The 27,494-nt window shown below is 31.7% G+C and overlaps 1 protein-coding gene and 1 pseudogene across 3 annotated transcripts; both read right to left on the bottom strand.

Annotated features, from left to right (window-relative positions):
• Positions 1–354: 354 nt before the first annotated feature.
• Positions 355–17,814, bottom strand: LOC111619238 (SPARC-related modular calcium-binding protein 1-like). Of its 3 annotated transcripts, none has more exons than XM_023360924.1 (13): positions 17,514–17,814; positions 8,918–9,119; positions 8,481–8,678; positions 7,671–7,721; positions 7,135–7,227; positions 6,819–7,061; positions 5,793–5,873; positions 5,306–5,374; positions 4,627–4,875; positions 2,391–2,484; positions 2,202–2,271; positions 559–736; positions 355–468 (listed from the first exon to the last, which is right to left on the bottom strand). In XM_023360924.1, exons 1-13 carry the CDS (start codon positions 17,568–17,570, stop codon positions 395–397), a joined length of 1,659 nt encoding a protein of 552 aa, XP_023216692.1. In that variant the 5' UTR covers positions 17,571–17,814; the 3' UTR covers positions 355–394. The 3 variants fall into 3 exon arrangements, with proteins under 3 accessions (XP_023216692.1, XP_023216691.1, XP_023216693.1); XM_023360923.1 differs by having other exon boundaries at positions 4,621–4,875; positions 17,514–17,813; XM_023360925.1 differs by having other exon boundaries at positions 4,621–4,875; positions 5,793–5,840; positions 17,514–17,811.
• Positions 17,815–25,720: 7,906 nt separating this feature from the next.
• LOC111619209 lies at positions 25,721–26,894 on the bottom strand (annotated as a pseudogene).
• Between the last annotated feature and the right edge of the window lie 600 nt (positions 26,895–27,494).

The raw sequence follows: 27,494 nt of genomic DNA on the forward strand, positions 1-27,494 counted from the left end.
ATATAATTACTGTATAATAACAGTAAATACAACTCATCGCTATCGTATAAACTAATAAATACGTATATTAATCCGTTTAAGTATAATTAATAATAATTAACGCAGCGCCTTTACTACCCTGGCGGCAAAAACGGAAGCAAAGGAACCTTTGATGCTAAATTTTAGGAACATGAAGTCATTGTCTTATATATATATATATATAAATAAAATCAAAATTAATTATTAATTTTCTTAATACAATGCAAAAAAATATAGGGCCCCTTAATGACTAGTTATATAAATTTTGAATAAAGATCTGTTGAAATTTAATATTGTACTTGACGTATTGTTATATTGCTATTGTTAAAAGGTGTATTTTTATTGTTCTTTTTTCCACACTAAACTCGAATTCTCTTCAATCGTCGTCGTGTTGTAACAGACTTAATGGGTTAGTACCATTTCGTTTGACGGTGTCGAATGGGAAATTAGCTATAAAAGAAATTAAATTATGTATTTTAGTATGTTTTTTCTATGTATATTTTAAGTATTAAAAGAAATAATTATAAATTATTAAATTACTTTTATCTATTCCTACGCATTTAAGCCATTCTTGTGTTGTGACTTCTTTGTTGTTATCTCCATCGCAGAATTTCGGTAAATTTCTCCAACATTTTTTGAATTTTCTCCTCTTCTGATTCCCTTGTTGAAATTGTTTCCATTGTTCGCGGAATATATCCCACTCTCTTTTTTCTAATAGCTAAACAAGGGGAAGAAATTAATAATTTAAGATATTAGAGATAAATCGAAGCACGAATTACGTATTCACCCTCTCCGAAAGGCCATAAAAATATACAAATAAAACCTGTCTAAAACGGAATGGTTTTCTATATAAAATATTACTATTTATACAAACCGGAAACCTGTATAATCCGGAAAGGAGAGACTTTTCTGGTAACATAACTACAGCTGTTACGCTAACGAAGACAGAAAACAAGACCTATTCAGGTGTTTAGACACTCAAAAAACCCTTATAAAACGGAAAATTATAACAGATACCGTCGCCTTCCGTTTTAGACAAGTTTTTTTTTACTTTTTTTCTTATTTTCAAGTCAGTTTACGGCCTTGTAAAAGTCATACGTAAACACATAACTGCACTAGAATTTCTCCAAGGCCATATAAACTGGAAGGTAATATTTTCAATAAAACAAAAGAAACAATACCTTGTTTCGTTTCTTAATATAATATTATTGTTTAAAACTTCACATTTTTTCCAGGCACAATTGCATAATTTAAATTAATTACATAACTGTAAACAGATGCATTTCTGATGAACAGTATCGTTTATATTATTTCTTAAACAATAGAGAAATAAAAGAAACAATACTCTTCAATTGTTAAAACGCTTTGTTTCTTATATTATTTTATAGAAACAGCATACAGTATATAATAAACGAAACAACACATTGTTTCTTTTAAATAAAATATAGGTCTAAATATATATTATTGTTAAAAGAATAGAAATAAAAACAATATATTTTTCAAGTGTTCCTTTAATTAATAAAATGAAAAAACTGATAAAAGAATATTGTTTATTTTACATATTTCCCAAACAGTGTTTTGTCTTTTTTAAAATATAAATTGTTTTATTTATTAAATTAGAAAACAAATAAAAAAAAACAATATAACAGGGAAAATCTTAAAGGAAGACACCATTAAAAGATGGCTTCTAAAATTAAGAAGAGGAAATAATTGAGGTTAAGGAGCATATCGAAATGTAAGGGAGGAAAATTGAGAGAAGATAACACTGAAATTTTAAGAGGGAAACAGTATTGATACAGAATAACAGATAAAAAATGCAGCATTAAAATGCAAACTGTAAGCCTCATTAATTATTTATATTGTTGTTATACAAGAGAAGACTTAAAAAAACTAAAATTTTTTCTAGTATTTATGCATAAAACTGATATTTAATCAACACATAACTGAATATAGAAAGTTATTACATAATTTATAAAGAGATAATAATGCAATCTATCGTAAAAATTACACCCTAAGATAGCTTTTTAATTAAAATTAAATAATAATAATAATAATAATCATTCGAAATTATTTTCTAATATTTAAATGAAATTTCTTTTTCTTTTTAAATTCCACAGTATTTTAAATATAATTACATAAGAAATTTATATAATTTGCATCAATAATAACTTCATTACTTGTACCTTATTATTATTGACATCAAGGTTGTCGAATTTCCATCTGGCTGCTTGTTCCTGAATCGTTGAATATGTTCTGAATATAGAAATAGAGAAACTTAAATTTATTTAATTAGTTAATAATAATAATTATTTAATGAATTTTAAAATGTAGAAAATTATTAATTAATGTACATTAAACGTAGAAATATTCACCTTGAACTCTTTTCTTTCTTACTGGATGACATTTCTTCCTGAAGAGATTTCAGAAATTCATTTAAAAACAATTGTTTCTTTTGTACCGAACAACCTATTCGAAATATTTCAAATATTTAAATAAAAATTCCTTAATTAAATTAATTATTATTAATTTACTGAAATGTAACTAGGGTGGTCCGAAAGTCGGTTAACCAGTTGAGATTAAATTCCTATCGTATTCGGATGCTTAATGTTTAAAACACATGTAAGAAACGTACAGTACACACACACACACATAAAACAAAGCGGTTTAAACTGACTTTTGGTCCACCCTCCACGTATACAAGTTTAGTCATTAGTAAAAGAATATAAATTTTCAGATATTCCTCTATAAATATGGGATAACTCGAATTATTTTCAATAGTATATGGTCAGAAAATATATTGTAAGCAATAGTTACAGCATCCCCACATTATATATATATACAAGTAGACCCCCTATAACACTGTTTTATATGAATTCCATGTTGTACGAGTCACTTAGATTTTACAAATACGTGTGCCGGGCTGTAAACGGCTCACGTATTTGTAAAATCTAACTGACTCGTACAACATGGAATTCATATAAAACTGAATAATCAACAGTGTTATAAGGGGGTCGACTTGTATACATATACAGAAAGTGGTTCAAAATTCAGTTAACTGAGATAGTAAACTGTCAAAAACGACTTGTCATTGGTTGATTAAATTTCTTCGAAATAAATCAAGGTTAAGTGACTTATGGGCCACACTTTTATATTATTTATCAGGCGAATATTTGTCGAAAAACCATACCGTTTCTTTGCTGTCTTTAAAAAAAGGAAATGCATTTAGATTGAAGACTAAAATAGAGATTTTTTTTTTATCTAGAAGAGGATCAGGAAAAGCACCTGTCGCATTTAAATTGTGCATCAAATTGCAAGCATCTAGGTCACCCTCGCTTAAAATGAAGAGGGAGAGAGAGAGAGAGAGAGGAAAAAATACAGCGGATTCTGAGGAAATTATTTCGAGGCACCTTCTAAATCAATTATAAAAAGCCGTGTACTTGCCTTATACACAGGTTTATATGTATTATAATTTTTTATATTTAGAAAATATAAATCACTCTTCTTCATTTCGAAGAGTTTAAAAAGTATTTTATACAATTGATTTCTATTGTTATCGTTGTGTTAAAACACGGGAACATACAGAAAGTAGAACAGACAATATAGACACTATAGCATAGAATAGTGGCATGTTATCCTATAAGAAAAAGAGGTCAATCACTTGGTTTGGGGCCTCATCAAAAAGGGCCCTCCCCCCAATCTTTTATAAGAAAATATTTCCACTGAAGAAAAAAATGTATGAAGTCAATACTGTATATGGGACTCTTTATTTCAAATTCGTAACACGCCAGTAATATTAAGCATACATTAACAATATAAAAACAGGTTTAACGTAGAATAAACAATACAGTTACTATATATATATAGAACATTTACTATAGAATCATCATTCAAATATTCAGTAATTGAAATTAACCCTGAAAATAAATTATAATATAAAATGTTCCCGTGAAGATGTAAGTAGAATAATTTATGGCATTTATTACTTATATTCCTTATATTTAAGGTTGATTGTAACTTCTGGTTACGCACGCGATCTCCGGTAGATGGCGCTAAGAACGTAATGCATTTTCTATGGGGAGGAAACGTTTTCCGGAAATTCTCGAAAACGGAAGTAGGTAGAAACAAACGGTTTTATGTATTAGAACCGTATTTAATTCTACTATTAACGTACGGTTCGGAATTTCGAAAATCAAATTCGTTAATTTTCTACGATTTTTTTAAATCTTAGAAAATTTGTAGAAAATTAACCAATTTGATTTTCGAAATTCCGAACCGTACGTTAATAGTAGAATTAAATACGGTTCTAATGCAAAAAACCGTTTGTTACTACCTACTTCCGTTTTCGAGTAATTTGGAAAAGTATCTTCCCATAGAAAAAGCATTACGTTCTTAGCTCCATTGTACCGGAGATCGCGCGTGTAATTAACGAAATTTCAATCAGAATGAAAATAATAAACGTGTCTTATGAAATAATTAAAAAAAACAAGCAAAGATAAGTTAATTATACAGAAAATCTGATGAAGTTTTCTCGTCTTTGGTCATTCATTCTTCAAATGACGTATAAGGCACAGCAATGAGGATTGATAAAAAATTTTAATTTACCTTTACCTTTAAATGATCTTACATTCTTTCGAACAGATTCACAATCGGATCTCTCTTTCATTGCAGGTATGGAAGGAATTGGTTCACCAGTTCTTGGATTAACGCACCAACAGACCACATTTGTCTTTTTCTTATGGCATTGGGTCTGTAAGTATAATCCATTATCGGTACATTCCGGTACAAAAGCACCAGTTTTTGGATGTTGCCGGTTAATTTCTATCCTCTTTCTTCTTCTCGTCGGGCAGTCTTGTGGTTCTGTAATTAAAAACAAATTAAGATGTTTAGGATGTTTGAAAGTACTACACACACCGCTTTGCACGCGTAAATAATTGATAGAGTGGAGCTTAAATTGTTAAAAGGTGTTGCCTATGAATAGGAATTTAAAGGCAAGGACGTTAAAAATTGTCCCACAGAGAACATAAAAGTCATTCTTTTAAGACCAAGTTCTTCGGGACGCCCTGGGGATTTTTGATCTTGGCCCACCTGCTGTTAACAATCTAGGTCTGGTACAACCCTGTATTTTCGAACCCTTGCTATACATACACCTCGATAAATCGGGTTAACGATATTTTTACGACAGCAAAACTAATTTATAGACCTAGTTTTTAATATCTTGCATCTAAATAGAACAAAATATTTAATTTATTAACGCGAATTAAACCAGATAATTTACTTTTTTACTCACCATCATCGTCGCTCACAAACGTATTCTGAATGACATTGGTGTTCATACGATCCCAATTTAATTGCCTGTCTGGAAAAAAAAAGAAGGAAAATTAAAATTATAACAAATTTATATCGTCTCATTTACAGTTCATTAACTTTCTAAAGGGTAATTATATAAATTCCATCTATTCAATAGTGTCTTTAAGTTATTTTTCCACCCAAAGAAAAACATTCAAATCCGCCCTTCCTAACAAGATTTGGGAAGGTCTTATATATAAACAATTGGCAAATGCTTTCTCCTAGGTTAAAGAAATGCTGATGTCAGAAAAGGCGGGTTACATTCTTGTATTGCTACGTCTGCATGATAATAAGTTGAATGATCTCTTCTTCAACAACATCAAGTACATTGTACCAAAATACAAAGTAGTTAATCAGTTAAATATAACTTATATTTTATTATTATTATTATTCATGCAGTTATACAAAAAAAGTAAATTTTTACTTACCTGGATCTTGCGATGTTTCTTCTTCCTCAGGATTCTCTGTCTGTTCCTCTGAGTACAAGGACATAAATAATCGTAAAGAGACTATGACATAAAGGTCAGCACTGTTCCTTATTCTATTCTATTTTGTTGTATTGCACATTTTGTCCCGGCCAAACAGGCACAGAGAATTGGATTAGCGAGGAAAAAGAAAGTTAAAAATAACAACAGGAGGCTACACTTTTACTTATTATATCTTATAGATTTTATTCGAGGGAAAAAAGGGAGGAAAATTACACAAATCGATTGGAAAATAAGCAATTTTTCATGCCAAAACAACACAAAAAAAAAAAGCTTCGAATTGGAATGATTATAACCTAATTTAATAAATAAATTGAATAATTTTTTTTTACTTTAAAAATAGCCTCAAAAATTGAATTAATTTATTATTATTATTTTTTTTATTAAATTATAATTTACTTTAATTTTTTTTTCTTCTTAATTTTATATTGTTATATTGCTTCAGGAAAACAGTAAAAAGGAACAAAAGCGTAGAGAGTGACAGACAGAGAGAGAGAAGATTTTAAATATTGCTGAATAGCTCAACACTTTTTATAAAATTATATTTAAATATTACTTTTTTTCATTTATTTATATTAAAATATAATTAATTTAATGGAGGAACGACAAAATTTGAGATTACATTTTAAAGATTACGAAAGGTTTGCTCATCACCACATGATTATGAGAAAAACTAGTGGTAAACCTCCAAGAGGGGTGGTCTTTTATAGAGGGGTTTTACTGAGTGAAACCACTACGAGGTTTCCAAAAAAAGTGGTTTCTATGAGAGGTTATTTACTCAATAAAACCCCTACTTAACAATCATCAACGGTTCCAAGCATAAGTGGTGTTTATAAGGAATGTCTTTTAGAGGGATTTCGCTGTAAAACTATAATGAAATTCTTATAATATTAAGTCGTTCGTCCAATTAATGAAGTAGATTTTAATAGAAAACTTAAATTTAAATTAAACACCTGACAAGAAACTCACTATTAAGATCCACACCAAGGCAAGAAGACCATTCGGTTCTAGATATTGTTTTATCTTTATCTTCGTCACAGTATTTAATTAAAATTCTAGAACACGGTTTCGGTTTAACAATTTTCTTAACCATCCTTTTTAAATCACGTACTTCATCTTGTTTAAGATAATTATCATTATCTAAATCTAGTTGACCGAACTTCCACTGTATGATCCTCTTCTGTTCAGTGTCTAGTAGGATATCCTTTGTATCTAAACAATTAAAATTTAAATCTCTTTCTGTTACGTATTTATGACGTATTTTTTTAAAGTGATTTACACTTACTTGTATCCGTAGGTTGGGGGAATCTATTGTATTCTGAACGGAATATTTCTATTAAGTTAGTATTCATTGTCGCTCTGTCGCTATTCCCACAAGCTAATAAATTAAAAAATAAACAATAAAATACTATAAAATTGAAGGTTAGAAGTGTAAAAATTTCATTAAAATACCACAATAGTAAATCTCTGAGAAAGAAGTTTTTTTTATCTTCACCATCAGTAATAACTAAAGAAATTGGTAAGTGAGGGAAGCCATAATTTTTCATCAGAAAAATGAATTAAAGTCTAAAGACCAAATTTTCACACAGCTTTTTTTTGACCCCTGCTTAAAAGGTGACTCCCCCCTCGTGCTTACGTATAGGGGAACTGCCCAAAGGGGAAGATACTTATCTCGTGTAACAGGTTAACATCTATCTTCCCACCAAATTTCAAATTCCTATCTCAAACGATTTACAAAAATTTTCTTTATACTGAGAAATGGTAGCTTTATTTTTACAATTTTAATGAATTTAGGAAGGAAAAATGTATTTTAAAATATACCTTTTTTCTCTTTTTTACCCCTCGAAGATCTTCTTCTCGGTTGTATTTTAGCTATAAAAAAAAAAAACACAGCAAAAAATTGTTATTTAAAATAATACTACAACCATTTATTTTTATAACTTTATGAATAACGGAAAGATTTGTATTATATAAATCAATGTGGAAAAGAATATAATCAACAGGTAAATTTTGTGTTATTCTTTAGTATGAAAATTTACATAAATATTCAACGATTTGTAGTTAAAGTCAACACGTATAGAGGAAGAAAAATAGCTTCTGCACCTCACCACCATCTTGTAGATTTGTTTGAGATATGATAAGCGTTAGAGAAGTCCAGTCACGAACAAGACGTGTTCACACCTTTTCTGACTCGCCTACGCTTGTTTCATACCCCCCTTACAGCACGAATATGATTGTTTCCACAACAAAAGTTCAATAGGTGTTCATCTCGAGCATACTTCACTGACCATATAATGCCCCACCTTAAACTGTACACGTTGTGTGTATACTCGTACAAATTGTACTGTTGAACGACAAGTGTAAAAAAAAAACAAACTTCCATGACAGTTTTCTATTATTTTATAGAGCAATTTTTATTTTTAATGCTCATTAATATAGTTCATTGAAACTATACTAAAAAAAAAAAGGTATCCAATTAATTAATGAAGAAATTAATGTGCTCTTAAAACTTAATAAATATGGGATAATAAAATTTTTACTGACGTCAAATGGGTTTAAATTACGCAATTTATGTCTATGTAGATAGGCTATATATGAGTACATGACATTCATTAATCTTTTCCTACTCACGTCTTCTAAAACAATGTGGGCGTGTGTTCCTCGCAGATGCACTACGAATTGGCTTGCCAAATGAATCCACACACCAACAATAACCCTTAAAACATTGCACTTCTTTATAACTTCCATCCTCTTTACATTCCGGTTTAAATATTGTCGTCTCTCCTTGTAATTCTATCTGCGCCCTTTTAGCAAAACAATTTTCGTTTTCTATAAAAAAAAAATAAAAAATAATATATTTAATTTGCATAAAAACAAGGTCAAACCTATAGGGTGGCCCAAAAGTCACTTAACTTTCGGTATCTTATTTTAATTACTGTACTTTAACGCATTATTCAAACAGGGATCATTCTCGCTTACAAAAAAATCAGCACACTGTTAACTGATTTTTGGCCCACCCTTTATTATTATTATTATATTCGTTGTTTATTAATTAATAAAATACTTACCTAAGCACGAACCCCTGTATTTAAAATCAACTTGACGTCCTTCACATTTCGCTTTATTCAAATGGCACATGGAATCATAAGTTCTTCCATCGGTACCGCAAACAGGATGAGGTTTTTCTTCACTGCAATCGTGATGCCGGCAACCTCCACTACTACTGCTGCTGCTGCTGCTTCCTCCCCTTCCATCTTCTCTAATAGGAAGCTGTAAAATTAATTAATTATTATAAAATATTAAAGAAAAACATGGTTCAGTGCTTTGGCATTCGAGTTTATTTTACTGTAAAAAAATGAAAGTAAAATAATACAAATTAATAAATTTATAGAAGATTGATTAGTTACTTTGTTAAAATAATTAGCATATTTCTTTTCTTTTTTTTTTTTTTTTATTTTCCTAAAGTTTCATCGTGTTAACGTTAACATACGTGTCTTATGAAATTAATATTTAAAATATCTGGTTTCTAAATACGAACAAAAACGTAGTAAGAGTTAAGTAAATATTTTAATTAGGTTGTTCCGTTCATTTTTTTTTTTTTATACTGTTACTTCTGAGGAAACTCGTCTATACTCCTTGGAAACTGGGTAGAAATCCTTCCTCTTCAAGCTACATCTAGGGCCTCTTATAGGCCCTAAACTGTAGCTTAATAAGAGGCCCTTGATCCACTACGAAATAGTAATATTCTTCTGTAATCCTCCTCTAATTCTCTTCTAAATAGTAGTATGTTACTACAGCTTAGAAGAAGAAACTCATATAAAGTCGAATTAATTATATTTCTTGCTTAATTACAATTAAGTATTTTAATTCATGTACTTGTACAGATTTTAATTAAGAAAACAGGACATAATTCTGTTGATAATTGTTTAAAATTGTCATTTAAAAAGGAAGAAAAAGAAGTTAAGTTTCAGCCTGTCTTCAACTTGATTTATGTGATAAAACATGGATTAAATCAAGTTAAATATGTTATTATGTTATAATTAAGATTAAAAATAAGCTTAAATTAGAAAAAATAATAATAATTTCGTGATTTTTCCAATCAAAACAACATAAAATTCATTAAAGTATAGTTCCATCAATAGTGGATCCAGAAAGGAAAATGCCTTTTTTTACCGGTTTCACTGTAGAAAAAAACACCCCAGAAGGGGGACAGTGAGCCTTACGCACCCCTTAAATCTGCCCCTGGTTCCAATTTACCAAAGACAGGAGCTCGGAGTCAGAAGGTGTAGTAGGGATCCACAACAGGAGACAGAGTAAAAAATGATAGATAAAAACGTTTTGCAATTGATAAAATTTAATAATAAAATCAAACATTCCAGCATTTAATAATTCATCAATTTTTTTTTTTTTTTTTTTTTGGTGGAGGCATCATTAATGAGTTTTCAGGTTACCGGATGTTAAGAGACATGTGCTTGTCATAGGACCAGACTGAGATAGTTATTTCTTTAAAGATCTAATCCAAGGTCAGCCAATTAAAAGACAGTGACAGAAAATGAAGTCTTCCCCATTGACAAACAGGAAATGGAATTGTGGTCAAGCTTCCTCAGATAGCGAGTGTCCGACGCCAAATTGGCGACGACCGACATCTTTCGCAACACTTTTATGTAATGAATCTGATGAACAACGAACTCTTTATGTCTTTCCTGCGGATATCCGCACACTTTTTAACACTTTCTCTTCACCTTAATCGTCAGATTTTATTTAAAAAGAAAATAATAATAATCCATTTAGCCATTTGCTTATATCCCCGCAACAGTAAAGGAAAAAAAAAAGGCTAAGAAAACTGTTACAGCCTGTTGCTTAGTCTGTTTCAGCCTGATTTTTCCTGGCCTGTCTCTTAAACATCAGCCTGTTTTCTAAATATTTAGTACACGTTAACAGGTTGAGTTCTGTCTGCATCATCCCAAATATTATTGAAGAGCCGAATGACTACCGATCCCTTACAGTTGGTTCCTTGAAATTATATAGTCCTATACGGTATTATTTAATTTTGTAAGAAAATATAGATAGAGCTTGGTATAAAGCCTTTTTTTCGTACAAATGAAATACGTAGAATGTTTCTTTATTCGTAAATTTATAGATATAGGAACCACTATAAAGGCTACCCTACTCCTCCGGGCCCGAAGAAAGGGGGAAACAATCTCCAATTACCCTCTCTCGACCTGTATACAGAGACATACCCTTGTATACTTCCTTATAAATCAGTAAGAAATATCGATAAATTTTAAAAAGTAAAATAAAATTAAAGATAAAATGTTTAAGTTTTATTCACTAACAATTCAATAACTCATTCACAAGTTTAAAAAAAAAAATAATCCAAGAAAATTTATCATTGAATTGTAAGTTGCGTGTTGCAAAATAAATCGACATTAATCACGAAAGGCAACTTATTCATCCTTTCTTCACTTTCCTTTTTTTTTCTTCCACGTAAAGAAATGTGCCTTGTATGATTCTCAATGAGAAGATCGCCCGAATCTTCAATTTAGATTAATTATAAACGTTCAAAGATTCAAAAAAAAAAAATGACAAACATTCCTCAGGTTACTTTTTACAACCTTAAAAAAAAAAGAGGAGGAGGGATAAAAAAGAGTATAAGCCATATTTCAACGTCTACGTATTAATTACAGACGTATTAAATTACATAAGGAGACAAGTCATAAACAAGTGAGAGGACCTCCTAAAGTGTCTTGAGTTACTTCTCGAATCATCTCCAGGAAACGAGATAAAAGCTCACCTTCCCATGATTCGCTGCCGAATAACCTTTGTAACATAAAGCACAGACATCAGTGTCGCCATAGTGACGGGATAACTTGCAATTTTTTATCTAACCAGGTAAGTGAGTAGACCTCCTTCCGTCCAAGAAAGCCCCCGCAGTTGGCATCACTTGTCAAACCCACAACCGATTTATGGAGTTTGGAATAAGTGAAAAAATCAATTGGTCGTTGCACTTTCTCCGTAAAAACATCCTTTTTTTTTTCTTTTTTCTAATCTTATTCTTCCATTTTTATATTGATTTAAATTAAAACACGAGAATTAGAGAAATTTACATTGGCTCCCCTCTCTCATTCTCCCATCCCTCTTTAAACTTTTGAAAAATACTATACGTATTATGTACTTTTTTTGGTAGCATAGTTTGCCCACTATTCGGCAGAATTTGGCCAAATTTTATGGGGTAAGCCACCCCCTAACACCTCTCATTACCTTCACCCCTGTCTACACACTTAAAAAGTTTTGGTATGTTTATTCTTCAATAATTCCGAATCATATATATTACATGATGCATTTGTATGATAAAAAAAATAAAATTTTAAATTATAAACCTGTATAATTTCCGATAAAATTGATTTAGAACGCGCAAAATTCTCCTAAATCGTATCTTTGAATACCGTAACGGCCCAAAACGGCCTTTTGTTAAAGAAATTCGTTATATGTAAATTTCATATTATCCACATTCGAAAGCGTTAATAAATTAAGTAATTTGAAGTTGTAGAGCCTTACAGAAAGAGCAAAATTTTGCAATTAAAACCGGTTTTAAGCACATTAATACAAGATATTTTGCTCATTTAAACGTCTGATATGCAATAAAATCAACTTCGATCTTCGACCTTTATCTCTAATCCTATGATCTATATATATATATATATATTATCATTATTAATATACCGTTATAGAAATAATTTTCGTGTAAGTTTATTATTTATGTTTAAAGTTTAAAATTGCAAAATATAGCGACGAATTTTTTGCACATTAAAATCTTCATAAAGCATTTAATTTCCTGTATTAAAAATTAGGACAGACGTTCTGTAGAACTAACGGTATATTTAACGATCCTGGACAATATAAAGAACATAAAATAAAAAGGAATATAATAATAATAAAAAAAGAAGAAGAATGAATATAACAATGTGTTTATTGTCACTGTTTGGTTTGCTCCTAGGAGAGAATTTACTATGGCAATAAACACAAGAAATTACTTACATGTTACAACTATTGTTTAATATATAACTGTAAGGAGGTCCGGGTACTTGAAAGAAAGGATTATTGTCTCTCTAGGCTAAATAAATTTTGTTTGGTAGTTGAGAGAACGTTTCAACATCAAGTGCATTATTTATTAGCGGATCTTTCCCCCTTTATTTTATTGTAAACAGGTTTTTTTGTCTGTGTGTGTGTGTGTGTGTGTGTGTGTGTGTGTGTGAAATAATGTTTAGTAAGTGTATTTTTAAAAATAGAGTAAAATACTGAAATAAACTGTGAATAATAACAGGAAGAATTAAAATATATAAAGTCTATATAAAGAGGGACTTATAGGGGCATTGGCCTTGAACACTGAGAGGGTACCAAAATTTGTAAAAAATATTTTTGATAAATGGTGAAAATATTTATATGACTTTTGGGGTCCTATATTTATAAAACAGACGTTATCTCAATGATTTTGCCTCTCTGTAGGCCTTTCTATTTTTATAAAATAATAATAGAAAGGCTTAGAGAGGCAATACAAGCAAGGTTATTGGCTCGATTTCCGGACATAGAAGGGCCCTACAATGTAAAAAAAAAAAAAAAATGTTTTTCAGGGTCCTATATTTGGTACGATCCCTATGTAATCTGTTTTAGGCCCTAAATGGGACCGTTTAGGTAAATTAAGACCCTAAAATTATAAATTAAACTGACGTAGAAGATGAGAAAATTAAACATAAAACACATGTAATAAAAGAAACAAAGAATAATAAAAGTAAGGTGGGTCTTGAAAGTAAACTCCTTAAAATTAAAAGAGAGAAGAAGAAGAAAAAAAAAACACAGGAGGCTCATATATCAAATAAAAACCACTCAAATAAGAAAGATTTAGACTATAAAGAAGTAAAAGTGGACAAAAGAAAATAATCCAAAACCAGCAAGAACAGCTCTGAAGGGACAAAGCAGCATTGCACCCCATGGATCAGATCTTTTACAAGCCCCCACACCTGGCCAAAACGAAACTATTTAGAGGGCTTTAGCTCACACCTGTGGGTTGTATCTAACACCTGGAATGGTATATTAACCTAAGTATTCGGGTAATTACAATAACCTATTATACTTTAGAAGTAAATAGCTCTCTGTAGAGTTGAAGTTACTAAACAATCACTTTAAGCTACGTGTTTAAGTTGAAAGTTTAAAGATGTGTTAAGTTGATTGCACCTAAATTTTCTGTTATATTTATATGTATAAAGGTAGGAGCAAAAAAAAAATCAAGCATAGGTCCTCCCTACTTCATTAAAATGGCGACAGGTACTAACCTAACCATCCAAACAGGGTGAGGTGTCGCTAGAGAAGATAAATCTCTTCATCAAGACTTACTGTCAGGATTTTAAGGGCCTCTTTTGGGTTTAAAGCCACACACCAGATCATTCATCATCCCAATGGCAGCTGCTCATATAAGCAAATAGTGTTAAAAACGGTACGAGTGTGGTTTTTTTTTTTTTTGCAGATCCCCTTCTAAATCGTAAAAGTGGCTGGTTAATGCATGTATACCTTTAGTCACACCCACACTAATTGGGTTCTTTCGCCCCCCTTACTTCATTAAGAACGAGTTTAATAGAGGTAATCTATCTTATCCTTATGTGACCTTGATGCTTCGGCTTAGGGGGGGTGGTGGTTTATAATTTATACGTAAGAAAAAAAGTATAAAATATAATATTGATGTGATGATGTAGTAATTTCATTAAAAATAATAAGTGTATAATTATATTAATTTACTAGAATCCATTAACATATATCAAGTTTGGTGATGTTTTATCATTCACCTCTTGTTACTGTAGTAGCATGGACGATGCATATAAGGGCGTCGTTTGATAAATGTTATCGTGCCTTGTTGGAATTCAATATTGACCCTTTAATCATCTCCGAATTATAAAATTAATTATAATTAAACTAGTAAAGAGTTAAGAAGGCGAATACTAATTTAAATTCATTTTTTTTTCTGTGATATTGTAATGGAATTTACTGTATATATACAAGTTGACCCCCCTATAACACTGTTGATTTTTCCGTTTTATATGAATTCCATGTTGTACGAGTCACTTAGATTTTACAAATACATAAGCCGTTCACAGCATGGCACACGTATTTGTAAAATCTAAGTGACTCGTATAACATGGAATTCATATAAAACGGAAAAATCAACAGTGTTATAGGGGGTCGACTGGTATAAAGAAACACACGCACACACATGGCAATTATGTAAATACTGATGTGGTTTAGTTCGATAAGAAAGAAGTGACGATAACTTTTACATAAACAAGTCAAAGCTTACACAACCCTTGAATCCAGGAAGAAGCAACACTTAATATACATCAATCATATATAGATCATCTCGAATTAGAAAGGGTATGAATCATGTTACATAAAGTGTGATACAAAAGCCTACTCCGAACACGAAACAATTAGAAATTTTACATGTAAACTATTACAGTTTGTATTATCCCCTCCTTTACATTAGGTCGCTCCTAAATTAGTAGTTTGTCATTTATCTCTTAAAATAAACTGCATCCTATCCGTGTCATAGCTGTTTATAGATTACGGGGTGCAATTTAAGCTGTTTGGGTTGCACATGTCAACGACACAAATACAGTACTGACTGTCAACATGTGGAGTTGCAGGTGCTGAGAGTTGTGAGTTAATCGAGTTATTTGTTCGCTAGTAAACGCTATTCACGTAAAGTATAATTCAGAATGTTTGGTTTTTTTGGGTGATCAGCTCCATATTGATGAGAGATTATAATGGTTCAACATACAAGTAACCAATTTATGAGGTCTGAAACTAGCGCGAATGTACGCTGAGAATACAAAAATCAAGTAACAGAACAGGAAAGTATAGTTTGTAGGTTCAAACAGACAAAAAAAATAAGGCCAAGTAAGCACGTGTAATCAAATACAGGAGGTGATTCGTGTATCTTTATAAGTGTAAACCCCTTTATCGAAAAGTTACGTTTGCGTTACGAGTGTAAGGGCAAACGTAACCGTATTGCGTGATGTTCAACAATATTGTTCCGTCTATACGTAACTGTTGGAGGAATAAAAAGAAAAGGGGGAAAAAAGACAAGGATCTCTCGTTCTTTCATAAATTGAAGGGCGGCAGAATGTAGAGGATGTTATTCATTTACACGTAATCTGCTGCCCTTTATCCAATTGTTTCTCTCCCTGCCAATTATCCCTAAATTAATTGCAATTTTGCACAACACAGAAAGGAGGGAGGGAAGGGGAAAAAAATAAATAAACTGCTAAGTCTGGATAAGGAAGTTATACACCCCGTGTGGGGAGTAAATTCAACAAAATAAACCACCAAGCAACACACACACACTCACAGAGAATGCGTAACGTTCATACTAACGGAAGTAGAGACATTTTTTTCTGAATTTTTTTATCAACATCTCCTCCCTTTCTGGAAATTTTAGAATATATCTAGTGTAGAAAATTACAAATTATTTCAATTAACGACCCTCGTAAGTTTAAAATTACGACATTAAATCGATATTTTGGGGTTAATTTACAGCAATTTAACATACGTAAAACCATGAATGAAAGTTGATGCACTGCGTGTGTGTGTGTGTGTGTGTGTGTGTGTTTGCGTATGTGTGACATAAATAGAAAAGAAGAGGCGTTGTACTTTTCAATGAAGAAATAAAATTTTGTCCTTGACCGTGTACCATATTACCTTTAAATTTATACATATTATATATAATTTTACACGAAGGACTCGATTTAAAATCGATTTTTTACAGTATCCCTGGTGTGTGAAGTGTTGAGAAAATATGCTAATTAATCGAAATTTCAATAGGGTAAAACGTGTAAAGAATATTAAATTAAGGTATTTTTACCTTAAAAATAAGGGAAGAGCAGAAATTCTTTTTTTTTTTTTTTTTAAGTTTACTGATGATGTAATTTTACATGAATTTAAAACATTGAATGATCTGTAAATAGACGTGGAATTGAGGTCAAGTATATAAAAGAATGATGTTGAAGTAAATGATGGAGGCGATGCTGCTGCAGATTATAACATTCATTGATGAGTAAACAAGTGTTTAAAATGGCGTATCCACATTTTTCTATACGTCTAGACTCTAGACTTTTGTGTAAATATAACTTTTAGACTTTGATAAATAATAATAAAAACACAGGAAATCAAATAGAAGATAGGGAAATTAAGGAAATAAAATAATAAATAAATAAAGAAGAATTTCTTCGTGTAAAATTTCAAACTAAGAATGATAGTGGCACGAAGGTCATCATCTCTCATCAGTTACAGAAGATGGAGATAGTGAAGCATAAAGGGACAACCCAATTCTTGTGTGTGGACAGGATATGAAATCGGAGCCTGCCTAATTATTAGACCGTGCAAGAAAGGGGGAATGGGCATTGGAAACAAATTGTCTCATTAAATCCACGAAATTTTTTTTTCTTTTTCCAACTTAGATAACGCTCTAGTGCATTAGTCAGATAAGGTTTCTACAAGACACCAAATAATCCCAATAGAAGAGAAGAAGAAGAAGAAGAAGAAAGGTCGCAAAATGGCAAGGTGAAAGCCCTTACTAAGAAGAGAATAAATTTAAATATTAATTGTTATGTCACTTACTTGTGTTAGAGCCATATGAAGTTGGAATATGACTATAAGGAGAATGGTCGTCCACATGTTGACCTATGCGACTGTGACCTTTCACCCGAGTTCACCAACAGCCGCTTTGCTATAGATGTCGACGATATCTCCCCAAATCGCAGCTTGCGTGCGTGTGGAGGCGTTGAAGATCAAACCACACCTACACGAGAGACGTCGGTAGGCTCTAGTCCAACAACTTTCTACAGGCAGATGACGTTATGAATGGTCCGAAGGCTAAAAAGGGGCGGAAAATGTGATGACGCTAACGCGCGTGGTCTGTCGCTTGTGTTTAGATTGGAGAGAGCGTGTTAACTACCCGACCAACGCGTGCGACTCGTGGACCCTGTTCGATCACGTGGTGTGCGTGTCTGACCCATTGAGAGGTCAAGGGTGTCGTTTAATCACTACGATTTTTGTCATCCTGCCAGCGTGGATAACCCCCTAATCATTAAAACACTCGATAATTATACAAAGTTATATAAATTAACGAGCAATCTAAGGTAAATTTACTCGAAAAAATCTGCGATTTCACATCACATATAGTCTATTACATGTTTTTTCTAAGGAAATCTCTGGTAAATCATATAATATATCCAAATTTAACATCATTTTATGCAAAAAATAGCAGTAATTTATAATTTTTGAACATTTAAAGGACCTATCCAATTACTTATTCGTATGAGACCCTATCTAGAACTAGTTTATCAAGCACGAAACCAGGTTTTAGTATCTAGTTTGAAAGCTAAAAACACGATTAAGAATCAAATTTCATGCTAATTTAATCAAATTTATGTGATAAAACATAAAATATTTCATCGAAAATCAAGAGAAATATTCAAGAAATGCGATCCATTACCTGTTTTTATTTTATTTTTTTAACGTTTTATTTCAAGATATCAGAAGAAAAATTCCTAAAATGAACCGAAGATGATGATGAACAAGGACATCACACATACAGATATTAGATCTAAATGTTTAATTTATTTTCAAGGATTTAAACTGATGATCGACTAGACTAAAAGGATAATTAATCTAGTTTTAAGTAGATTATGATTTTAATTGGATATAATTAATTACAATTTAGAAAAATTAAATAAATACGATAAAAATTGTATGTATTTCTGGTCAAAAACTTCAAATTTTACATCAAAAATTTATTGTTTTATGTTTAAAAATCTATTGTTTCAGGTTAAAAATTTCATTTTCTCTACGGTGTTTCGTGTATAATTTTTAATTTAAAAAAATTATATTTATTTAAATAGAAAATTTCATGAAATCTACGTAATGTTTTCGTAAACTTGGCTCTTATATATATATATATATATTAATATGTTTAAGTTGTGAGTAGAATATAAATGCATGCCTTTCAACATATTACATTCACCCCTTAAAGAAAGAAAAAAAAAGAAAAAAATTATTTTTATATAATTTCATTTTGACGTATCTTTCACATTTTAAGCTTGCTTCTTGAAGGATCTTTCATCGAGTTCATCCATCAAAAAAAAAAAATAAAAAAAAGGATTTTATTTCAGAAATATTTTCCTTTTTTTTCTCCTTTATCACTCGTATAACTTCTTTTGCAACGTCTCGTTTTAAATACGATTATTATTAATAATAATAATACTCCTTACAATAATCCTTAGCGATAATATTCCTTAAAATATTCCTCATTCTTTTGTGTAGTAATCCTTAAAATACCCATTCTACTTAATATAGTATTCCTTAAAATATTCCTCATTCTTTTGTGTAGTAATCCTTAAAATGTTCCTCATTCTTTTGTGTAGTAATCCTTAAAATATTCCTTATTGTTTTGTGTAGTAATCCTTTAAATATTCCTCATTCTTTTGTGTAGTAATCCTTAAAATATTCCTTATTCTTTTGTGAAGTAATCCTTAAAATATTCCTCATTCTTTTGTGTAGTAATCCTTAAAATATTCCTTACTCCTTAATATACCTTAAAAACATTCCTTACTCAGCAATAAACTCCTTAAATAAACGTATTCTTTAAAATATACTCCTTAAAATCCTAGTATATTAACACTAAGGAAATGGTACTTTAAAGAACTTATTTAATAAATCCTGTTAAATGTTTGTAAGGAATTCCAACGTCAGGATCATATTTCCAACAGATAATTATCTAAACATACAATAAAAACTAATAAAAATAATATAATAAAACAGATACAAGAAGCTGTAGGAGGGAAGGAGCAGAAAATAGTTTAAAAAAAAGAATTCATAGTTAAACCGTAAATAATTCATTAAAAAAAAAAAAGCGGTAGATAAAATGCAAATACGTATAATAAATAAGACAGAGACGTTTGATCTCATCTAGAAAATTGATAAATCAAAAAAGGCAAGCGTAATTTGCAATCCGTCTGTCGATCTAGACGTTGCGACCGTCGCAAATCTCGTAGAAAATTCCTTCTTGTTAGTAGAAATTACGTATGTTGTTTGGTGTTTGGTTGTTTCTTTTTTTTTTTGGTACTGGTGCATCCGTTATGTCTTTCTCTCGTTTAATGTCCCGCAGGCATTTTTAAAAATCAGCTCGATCTGGTCTGACCGGCTACGTCATCGTTTTCAATCGGCAATACAAAGGTAATGTGTGACATTTGTAATCTTGACTCATAAATTATCTTTGTGGGTGATGAGTATGGCTGTCACGTGGCTACCAAGCTGTTAAGTCCGACTAGTTTGTTCTTCTTCTTCTTCTTCTTCTTTTCTTTTTATTTAATACCATGACGTCATTTAAAGTAGTATTTTTATCGTAACACACGTCGTTTGCTTTCGTCTCCTCTTTTTTATGGTTTTATTTTGTAAAAATTGCAAATAAATTTTGCATATATTTGTTTGTTTAAATTTTTAATTACAAGCTTTAAAATGTTTTAAAAATTTGGGGTGGTCCAAAAATCAGTTAACCGTGCGAACATATAAAAGTTGCCGTCAGTCTACAGCTCTGGAGGGAAGGGGTTCGAATCCGGATGTAAATAACCTGAGGAACAGATCTGAAATATGTTTTCCTTGTGCAAATTTAATGGAAAAAATATGATAAAAATATTATTAAAAATTCGTATAAAATAGTAATATTTAGTTTTTACAATAGTTAACTGACTTTTGGACCACCCCGTACTCATATTTATTCAACGTAATTTATTATAATATGAGTTTAGAATATTTAATTACTTTTTACATTTCAATTCCGAAAGAGTGAATTTTGAATATATTTACATCTTTAATGCCTTATTTTTTATTCAAGTAATGAATCTTCATTTTACTTTGGATCGTAATTTACAGGGGGTGAAAAGACAAATCAATTTAAAGTAAAAGAATCATTTGATTTAGAAGTACAACTCAATTAATACGTTTTCTACACTTAATTGTTACAACTGTACTTAAACGGAACATTTTTAAATGTAATTTATCATGATTTAAGTGAAAAACTTGATTCGTGTAGTGGATTCAAATCATTTTTCGTGAGCCAGAAATGATCGTACTGAATCAATCATGCTTAATCATGAGCTAATTCATCATTGTCTATGTGATCTTTGAAGATATTTGAAGATCCAAGTCCATAGTTTAATAAACAATCTTTATGAATTATTAAAGTAAGATCTTATAAGCTCTACATTGAATATGAGTCCTAGTTCGACATAAAAATTTTTTGTTGGATTGAATAATTAGGATTTCTGAAGAACCATCACTGATCTTTCTGAATAGTACCTTTGAAGGACCAAATTTAGTTCATAATCCAACATGGATCTTACTGAATAAAATAGTACCTTTGAAGCAACAAATTTGGTCCATAATCCAACATGGGTCCTTCTGAATAGATGAGTTAGCACCTTTGAAAAAACCAAACTTTGCCTTCCTAGTACAACATGGTCATTCTTCTTCGTTCAATAAAAGATTAATAAAATATTGAAATTTTACCGAGTAAATTACTAAATACTTTATTAAATAATAAATATTTCCATTATTTTTATACAGTGTAAACAATTTATACGTGGTTTAAAAAATGCCGTAACTACTCTATTTGAAGTTACATAAGACAAGAGTAATTTCTGTACATTCCATAAGAAATGAAAATATTTTTGGAATTTTAAACAACACCAAATTGGAAATAATGTTTAATTAAAAGGAACATGTTTGACATGTTTCCAGTTTATTTACATACTAAAAAAAAAAATAAAAAGTCAAAAAAGAATCTGTTCCCCTTGACTAAAAACAGTGAAATGTTTACACTACTTTTCAACATCACATATTTCTAGTTTTAGTGTTTCTTTTATAGAAAATTGCAAACAGAACTGACAGAAAATACACACAAGAATCTACAGATTTAAATACAGGAAAAGTATTTGCTTTAATGAAGTTGACGCCATTAAAGCTTTTTTTCTGTATGGAGTTGTTCCATTAAATCAACTACACTTCTGTGTATGGAGTAATTAGAGTTGACTTCATTAAAGAAAGTACTTTTTTCTGTACGGGATTTCTTCATTAAAGAGTTTCCTACAGAAAAAAATGGGTATGAAGTCGAGTTTATTTGCAGTTTTTTTCTGTAAAGGAGTCCATTTCGTTGATGTAATATTACTTTTCTGCGTGGAGTTGATTCCATAAAGCGAGTACAGTCGAACACCCTGTTGATAATTCCGTTTTATATGAATTCCATGTTATACGAGTCACTTAGATTTTACAAATACGTGTACCGAGCTGTGAATGGCTCACGTATTTGTAAAATCTAAGTGACTCGTACAAAATGGAATTTATATAAAACGGAATTATCAACAGGGTGTTATAAGGGGGGGATCGACTGTATTTTTTCTGTGTGGCACAAAAAATACTTGCTTTATGGAATCAAAATACAGAAAAACCAACTTTGAACGAGCAATTCCATTGATATAGCTATGGAACAGGAGGATTTGGTGGTATTTTCGTGTATGTTAATCCAATCAAACGTGAGAAAACCACAGTAATCCTCTTTTCTTTTGGTATTGCAAACAAAATATTTTGTTACCATTTACACGAAAGTGATTCGAGATTTTACAATAACTTTATACTATTGCCGGGAAAGTTATGCAACCCATTACATTACATTGATACCATTAAACAAATATCTTTCTTGTAGTAGTTGACTCCACTAAAAATAAGAAATTAACACCAAATTTTAATGATGTATGAATTACATAACTTTATATTGTTTCATGATTATTATTTATCTTGAAAAATCGAGGAAATAAGTTATTATTGTTATTATTAATAAGGAAGTAACTTATTAAAAATTAATTTTTGTATATTTTCGATGGAATTTTAATGGTTTTTTAGTGTTAGAATATAAGACAAGGATAAAAATAATAGGTAGAAAAATATAAAACGTCATACCCTTATAAGGATGTATTTATAATATAGCCTCAAAAGATGTATGTCATCCCATATCCTCATGTAAAACTCATAAATTTTCATTTTATTCACGTTAAATCTTATAAATTTCACATATAATTGTTAAAAGATCCTGTAAAAATCTTTTACTTTCAGGATCCTATTAATATTCTTATGAAATTTATAGGATCTTAATGTCATATATCTTTATACACGCATGGATTTTAACCTAACAATTGTATACAGTCAAACCTGTGAACAACGACCCCTGAAGGAAATATATACGAGTATAGTGGCACGATTTTCTCACCTACTTTGAAACTTAATAACTCCCGTGCCTTTCGTCAAAAATTTATGAAATTTTGTAGGAAGGTTTGCATATTATGAGGAAATGTTTCTAGAAATTTTCAAGAAAATCGCACCATTGATTCGAGAGATATGGCCCCATTCCCCTTAACGTCACTCGTACCAATCCGAAGACTTAAAGCTAATAGTAGCAATTATAGAGCATGAAAATAAATAAAGTATGCCATGAAAGTCCAGCATCAACATTGCCATATCTTCATGAAAGCTTGTATTATAAAATCTGCAATCTGCCAGTAAGGTAACGGTGTATCTGATGGAAGAGATCCAAGGATAATTTTGTAATTCAGTAATGTTCACATTCCGATTGAATAGAAATCAATAAGATAAAAAATTATATATTTATCGATACAAATCAGTAACTTTAACCACTAAAAGTACTTACGAACCGTCCTTGAACAAGTGTGTAAAGTAGTTAATCTAGTTTGCATGAGACTTTACAGTGCCAAATTTTATAACGAGTTTGAATTGTGTTTAGTGGATACAATTAGTGACAAGCGTGAAGGGCAATAGGTTGTTGGCTTGATATAAAACTGGTTTGAACTTTAAAAAGAATTATTAGAGTTATAGGTAAAAATATTCCAGATGAATCTATGTTATAAAGGTTATAAATATATAGAATATTCGACCTTAGAGGTAAGGATATATAGAAGATGGGGGGAGGGTATATTAAGTAAGTCTAGATACGCAGCTATATAAAACGAAACCTTGAACCTTAAACTAAAGGTCAATTTTGGCATAGGTGAAGTTTAAACAACATAAATCTTGGGGTTATATTTAAATTTTTATATTCAATGGTATGATTATATTCTATATTGATAACTCTTCTTATTAGTTTGTACTTCTGAGAAACTGTTATACTATAAATTCCTTATATATATTTTTTTTAATGGTTGAAGATATCAGACAGACGTACTTGCTATCTCTGTGTTTATTCAGTTTAAAACAAATTTGTTCGATTGCTATTCCTCTCGTGTTTTTCTAAGCAAAGTTATCGTCCCTTCTATAAATATAATTTATAAATAATATATTTATCGCTAAAATAATAGTGATAATTAATGTTTGTTTTTCGTGTGTAAAAAAACATAAACAAAAATACGATAAGAAAATAAGAAAAAAAGGGAGTAGATATATTGCATTACTTAAGTAGACAAAGGGTTAAATTTCTAGTTAATTTATTAGTCTGCACTTTTTTAATCGGATCCTAAATTATACATAAAAGTCTAGCCTATCTAAGAGATAAAACCTGTCTTAAATGGCCTTTCAAATCAACAGAAGTCCAGCCTATGTAGGAGATAATACCTGTCTTAAATGGTCTTTCAAATCAACAGAAGTCTAGCCTATCNGTTCGTCCTTGTCTACAGATGCAACCAGGATGTCATCAAAATATGGGACACAGAAGTTAAGTCCACGTAGCACTTGGTGGATAAATCGTTGAAAGATCTGTCCAGCATTTTGCAGTCCAAACGGCATGAATAGATACTCATATAATCCGAATGGCGTAGTTATGGCAGTCTTAGGTACGTCCACTGGATTGACTGGTATTTGATTGTAGGCTCTTGCTAGATCTAGGGTGGAAAATATTGTCTTCCCATGTAATAATTGCATACAGTCTTGTATGTGTGGCACAGGGTATCTATCTATCAGGGTGAGTAATTGTGTTTAAGCGGCGATAGTCCCCGCATGGCCGCCAGTCTCCATTTGGTTTTGGACTGGCCCATGCACTCTTTGATGGCTGAATGATTCCCTGTGCCATCATGAACTCAAACTCTTTGCGAGCGGCAAGAAGAGTGTCTGGAGGTAGACGACGTGATTTGCTAAACACAGGTGGACCCTGCGTTTCTATGTGGTGGTAAACCTGAGCCTTTTGTTTTGGTTTGTCCAATCGTGATGGATTAGTGATATTAGGGAACTGGGCCAAGAGTTTGTGGTATGGTGAGTCACCAGACACGACTGTGATGCTGGTGGAGGCTGGTAGCTTCTTCGTTGTCATCCCTTTGGATGTAAGCTTAGTTGTGGCATCAATCAAGCAATTATGTTTTACATCGACGAATAGGTTGAAATGTTTCAAAAAATCGACGCCCAGGATGGGTTGAGCAACATCAGCGATGATAAAGGGCCAGCTAAAGGTTCGACGAAGATTTAAATTTATCGTGAGTAGTCTGGTTCCGTATGTTGAAATTTGAGTGCCGTTTGCTGCATAAAGGGTGAGTTTTCCTGGATGGACAGATTGAGCTGAGAATTTTTTTGGTATGACTGATACGTCTGCTCCTGTGTCGACTAGAAAGTGAAGTTTGGATGAAGGGTTGGCTATAAAGATTCTATTGACTTGGCATTTGCTCTCTATGGCCACAGGGAGCTGCCTGTCTAGTTTCCCGATTTTTGGAATGAACAAGGTGGGGTGCATTTTTTTGCATTTGCACCAAAGTTAGTGTGGTAAAAGCATAAGCCACCTTCTGGTTCTTTGTAACGGCGTCACTCACAGAATGGGCTTCGTCCGTGCGAGTCCTGGCGATTTCGGAAGTCGTATCTTGGGAGATGTTGGTATCTTGGTGCTCGTACCAGGGTAGCGAGTTCATTCACTTGCAATGTTAATTCCTGTATTTGTTTCTCGATTGGATTGCTAATAGAGAATTGTTCCTGTTGGCTGATTGGCGTGTGGTTTATGACGGTCAGTTCGTGTATTTTGTCAGCCATTGTGGCGAGTTGTGGCAGAGTTTCATTCGAGGCTGCCAGAATAGCTTGGATATTTCCTGGTAGTCGTCGAAGCCACAGTGATTTTAATAAGTCTTCACTGAAATGACCATTGGCGAGGTCACGCATCTTAGTTAGTAAGTGTGACGGGCGCTGGTCGCCCATTTCAAGTCCTTGTAATAGTGTTCACAATTTAGACGTTTGGCTTTCCGAGTATATGTCGATCAGCCTTTTTTTTATAGTGTCATACTTGTTGTTTTCAGGTGGCTTAGTTACCAGGTCGTGTACAGATTCTAGGATGTCCGATTCTATTGTTGAAATAACGTAGTAAAATTTGGTTATGTCGGCGGAAACGTTAGCGATGGCGAACTGGGCTTTGAGTTGGGCAAACCAAAGAGTGGGTTTGTTCTTCCAAAATGGAGGTGGCTTGACTGCCACTCGAGAGATTTGCGGAACGCCGGCTGACTCCATTATATGAGTTGACGAAATTTTCGAAAATAGAGATATAAAATTGTTACTGACCTTCTTAAATTACAGGAAATAGTTAAGTTTCATTTTTCTGATCTTGTGGTTGTACAATGGAGATGGATTATCCTTGTGAAGCACATGTCTTCTTTGTTCGGCTCACCAGTTTTGGAGTTCGTATTTCGCTCGATGTTGAAGAGAATAAGTCCAGTTGGAATTTAATATCTCCTTCTTTATTTATGAATATATACAGTTATGTACAACACAATATATTTACAGCCCGACATCGATCGAAGGTCAAAGTTGTTTTTTGCTGACCACTTGTTCTCACATCCGTTCCTAGTCGTTGTTGGTTGGAAAGTGCGTGACCAGTTCAAAGTTCGCGTTTTTCTTTTCTTGCGCCCTCTATTGTCAGAATCGGCCCGTAGCTGACGGGCGCCACAAACCTATATATTTCACCTAATTTTATCCAAATTTTGAAAATATTTTTTTTCAATATTGGAACAAGTTATAGTTTGCATTGCTGTCTAACTTGTTCCAATATAGTTCAGAAGAGTCAAGTCTCAACCTGGATATATATTATCCATGTTTGATTTTTAAGATTTTGTAACAAAATAACAATTTCTTACCATTCTACTGTGTTATAAGTTACCTGAACCCTTATATTTCATTTCTATAATTGTCACCACATTATTCTCTAATTGTTGTTTTGCATTTAATTCTAATAAAACTTTCTCAAAATTAGTATACAAGCGTCCCAGAAAGTCCCAATACTCATCCATCGCACCTGTCCGAAGACTTCTCGATGGTTATAAANGAGACTTCTATGAGAATGTCCCGGGAAATCCGACTCCAGCTGTGTTCAAGATCATCCAGTTGTGTAAACAATGACTCATCAGTGTCAAATTTCACAGAAAGGCTAGACAAAGGAAAATAAAATTTGAAGCTTTTTCTTCAAAATTAACGCATTTCTTTCGTTTTTTTTTCAGTTTTAAGTATTTTTTATGTTTAATTACATTAATATCAAAAATTGCCCGAGGCTTAAGGAGTTAATGCCCTACTGTCATT

This window comes from Centruroides sculpturatus, unplaced genomic scaffold, assembly GCF_000671375.1.
Source record: "Centruroides sculpturatus isolate CEXI.00-Female unplaced genomic scaffold, Cexi_2.0 scaffold114, whole genome shotgun sequence".
In the NCBI taxonomy this organism is placed as follows: domain Eukaryota; kingdom Metazoa; phylum Arthropoda; class Arachnida; order Scorpiones; family Buthidae; genus Centruroides; species Centruroides sculpturatus.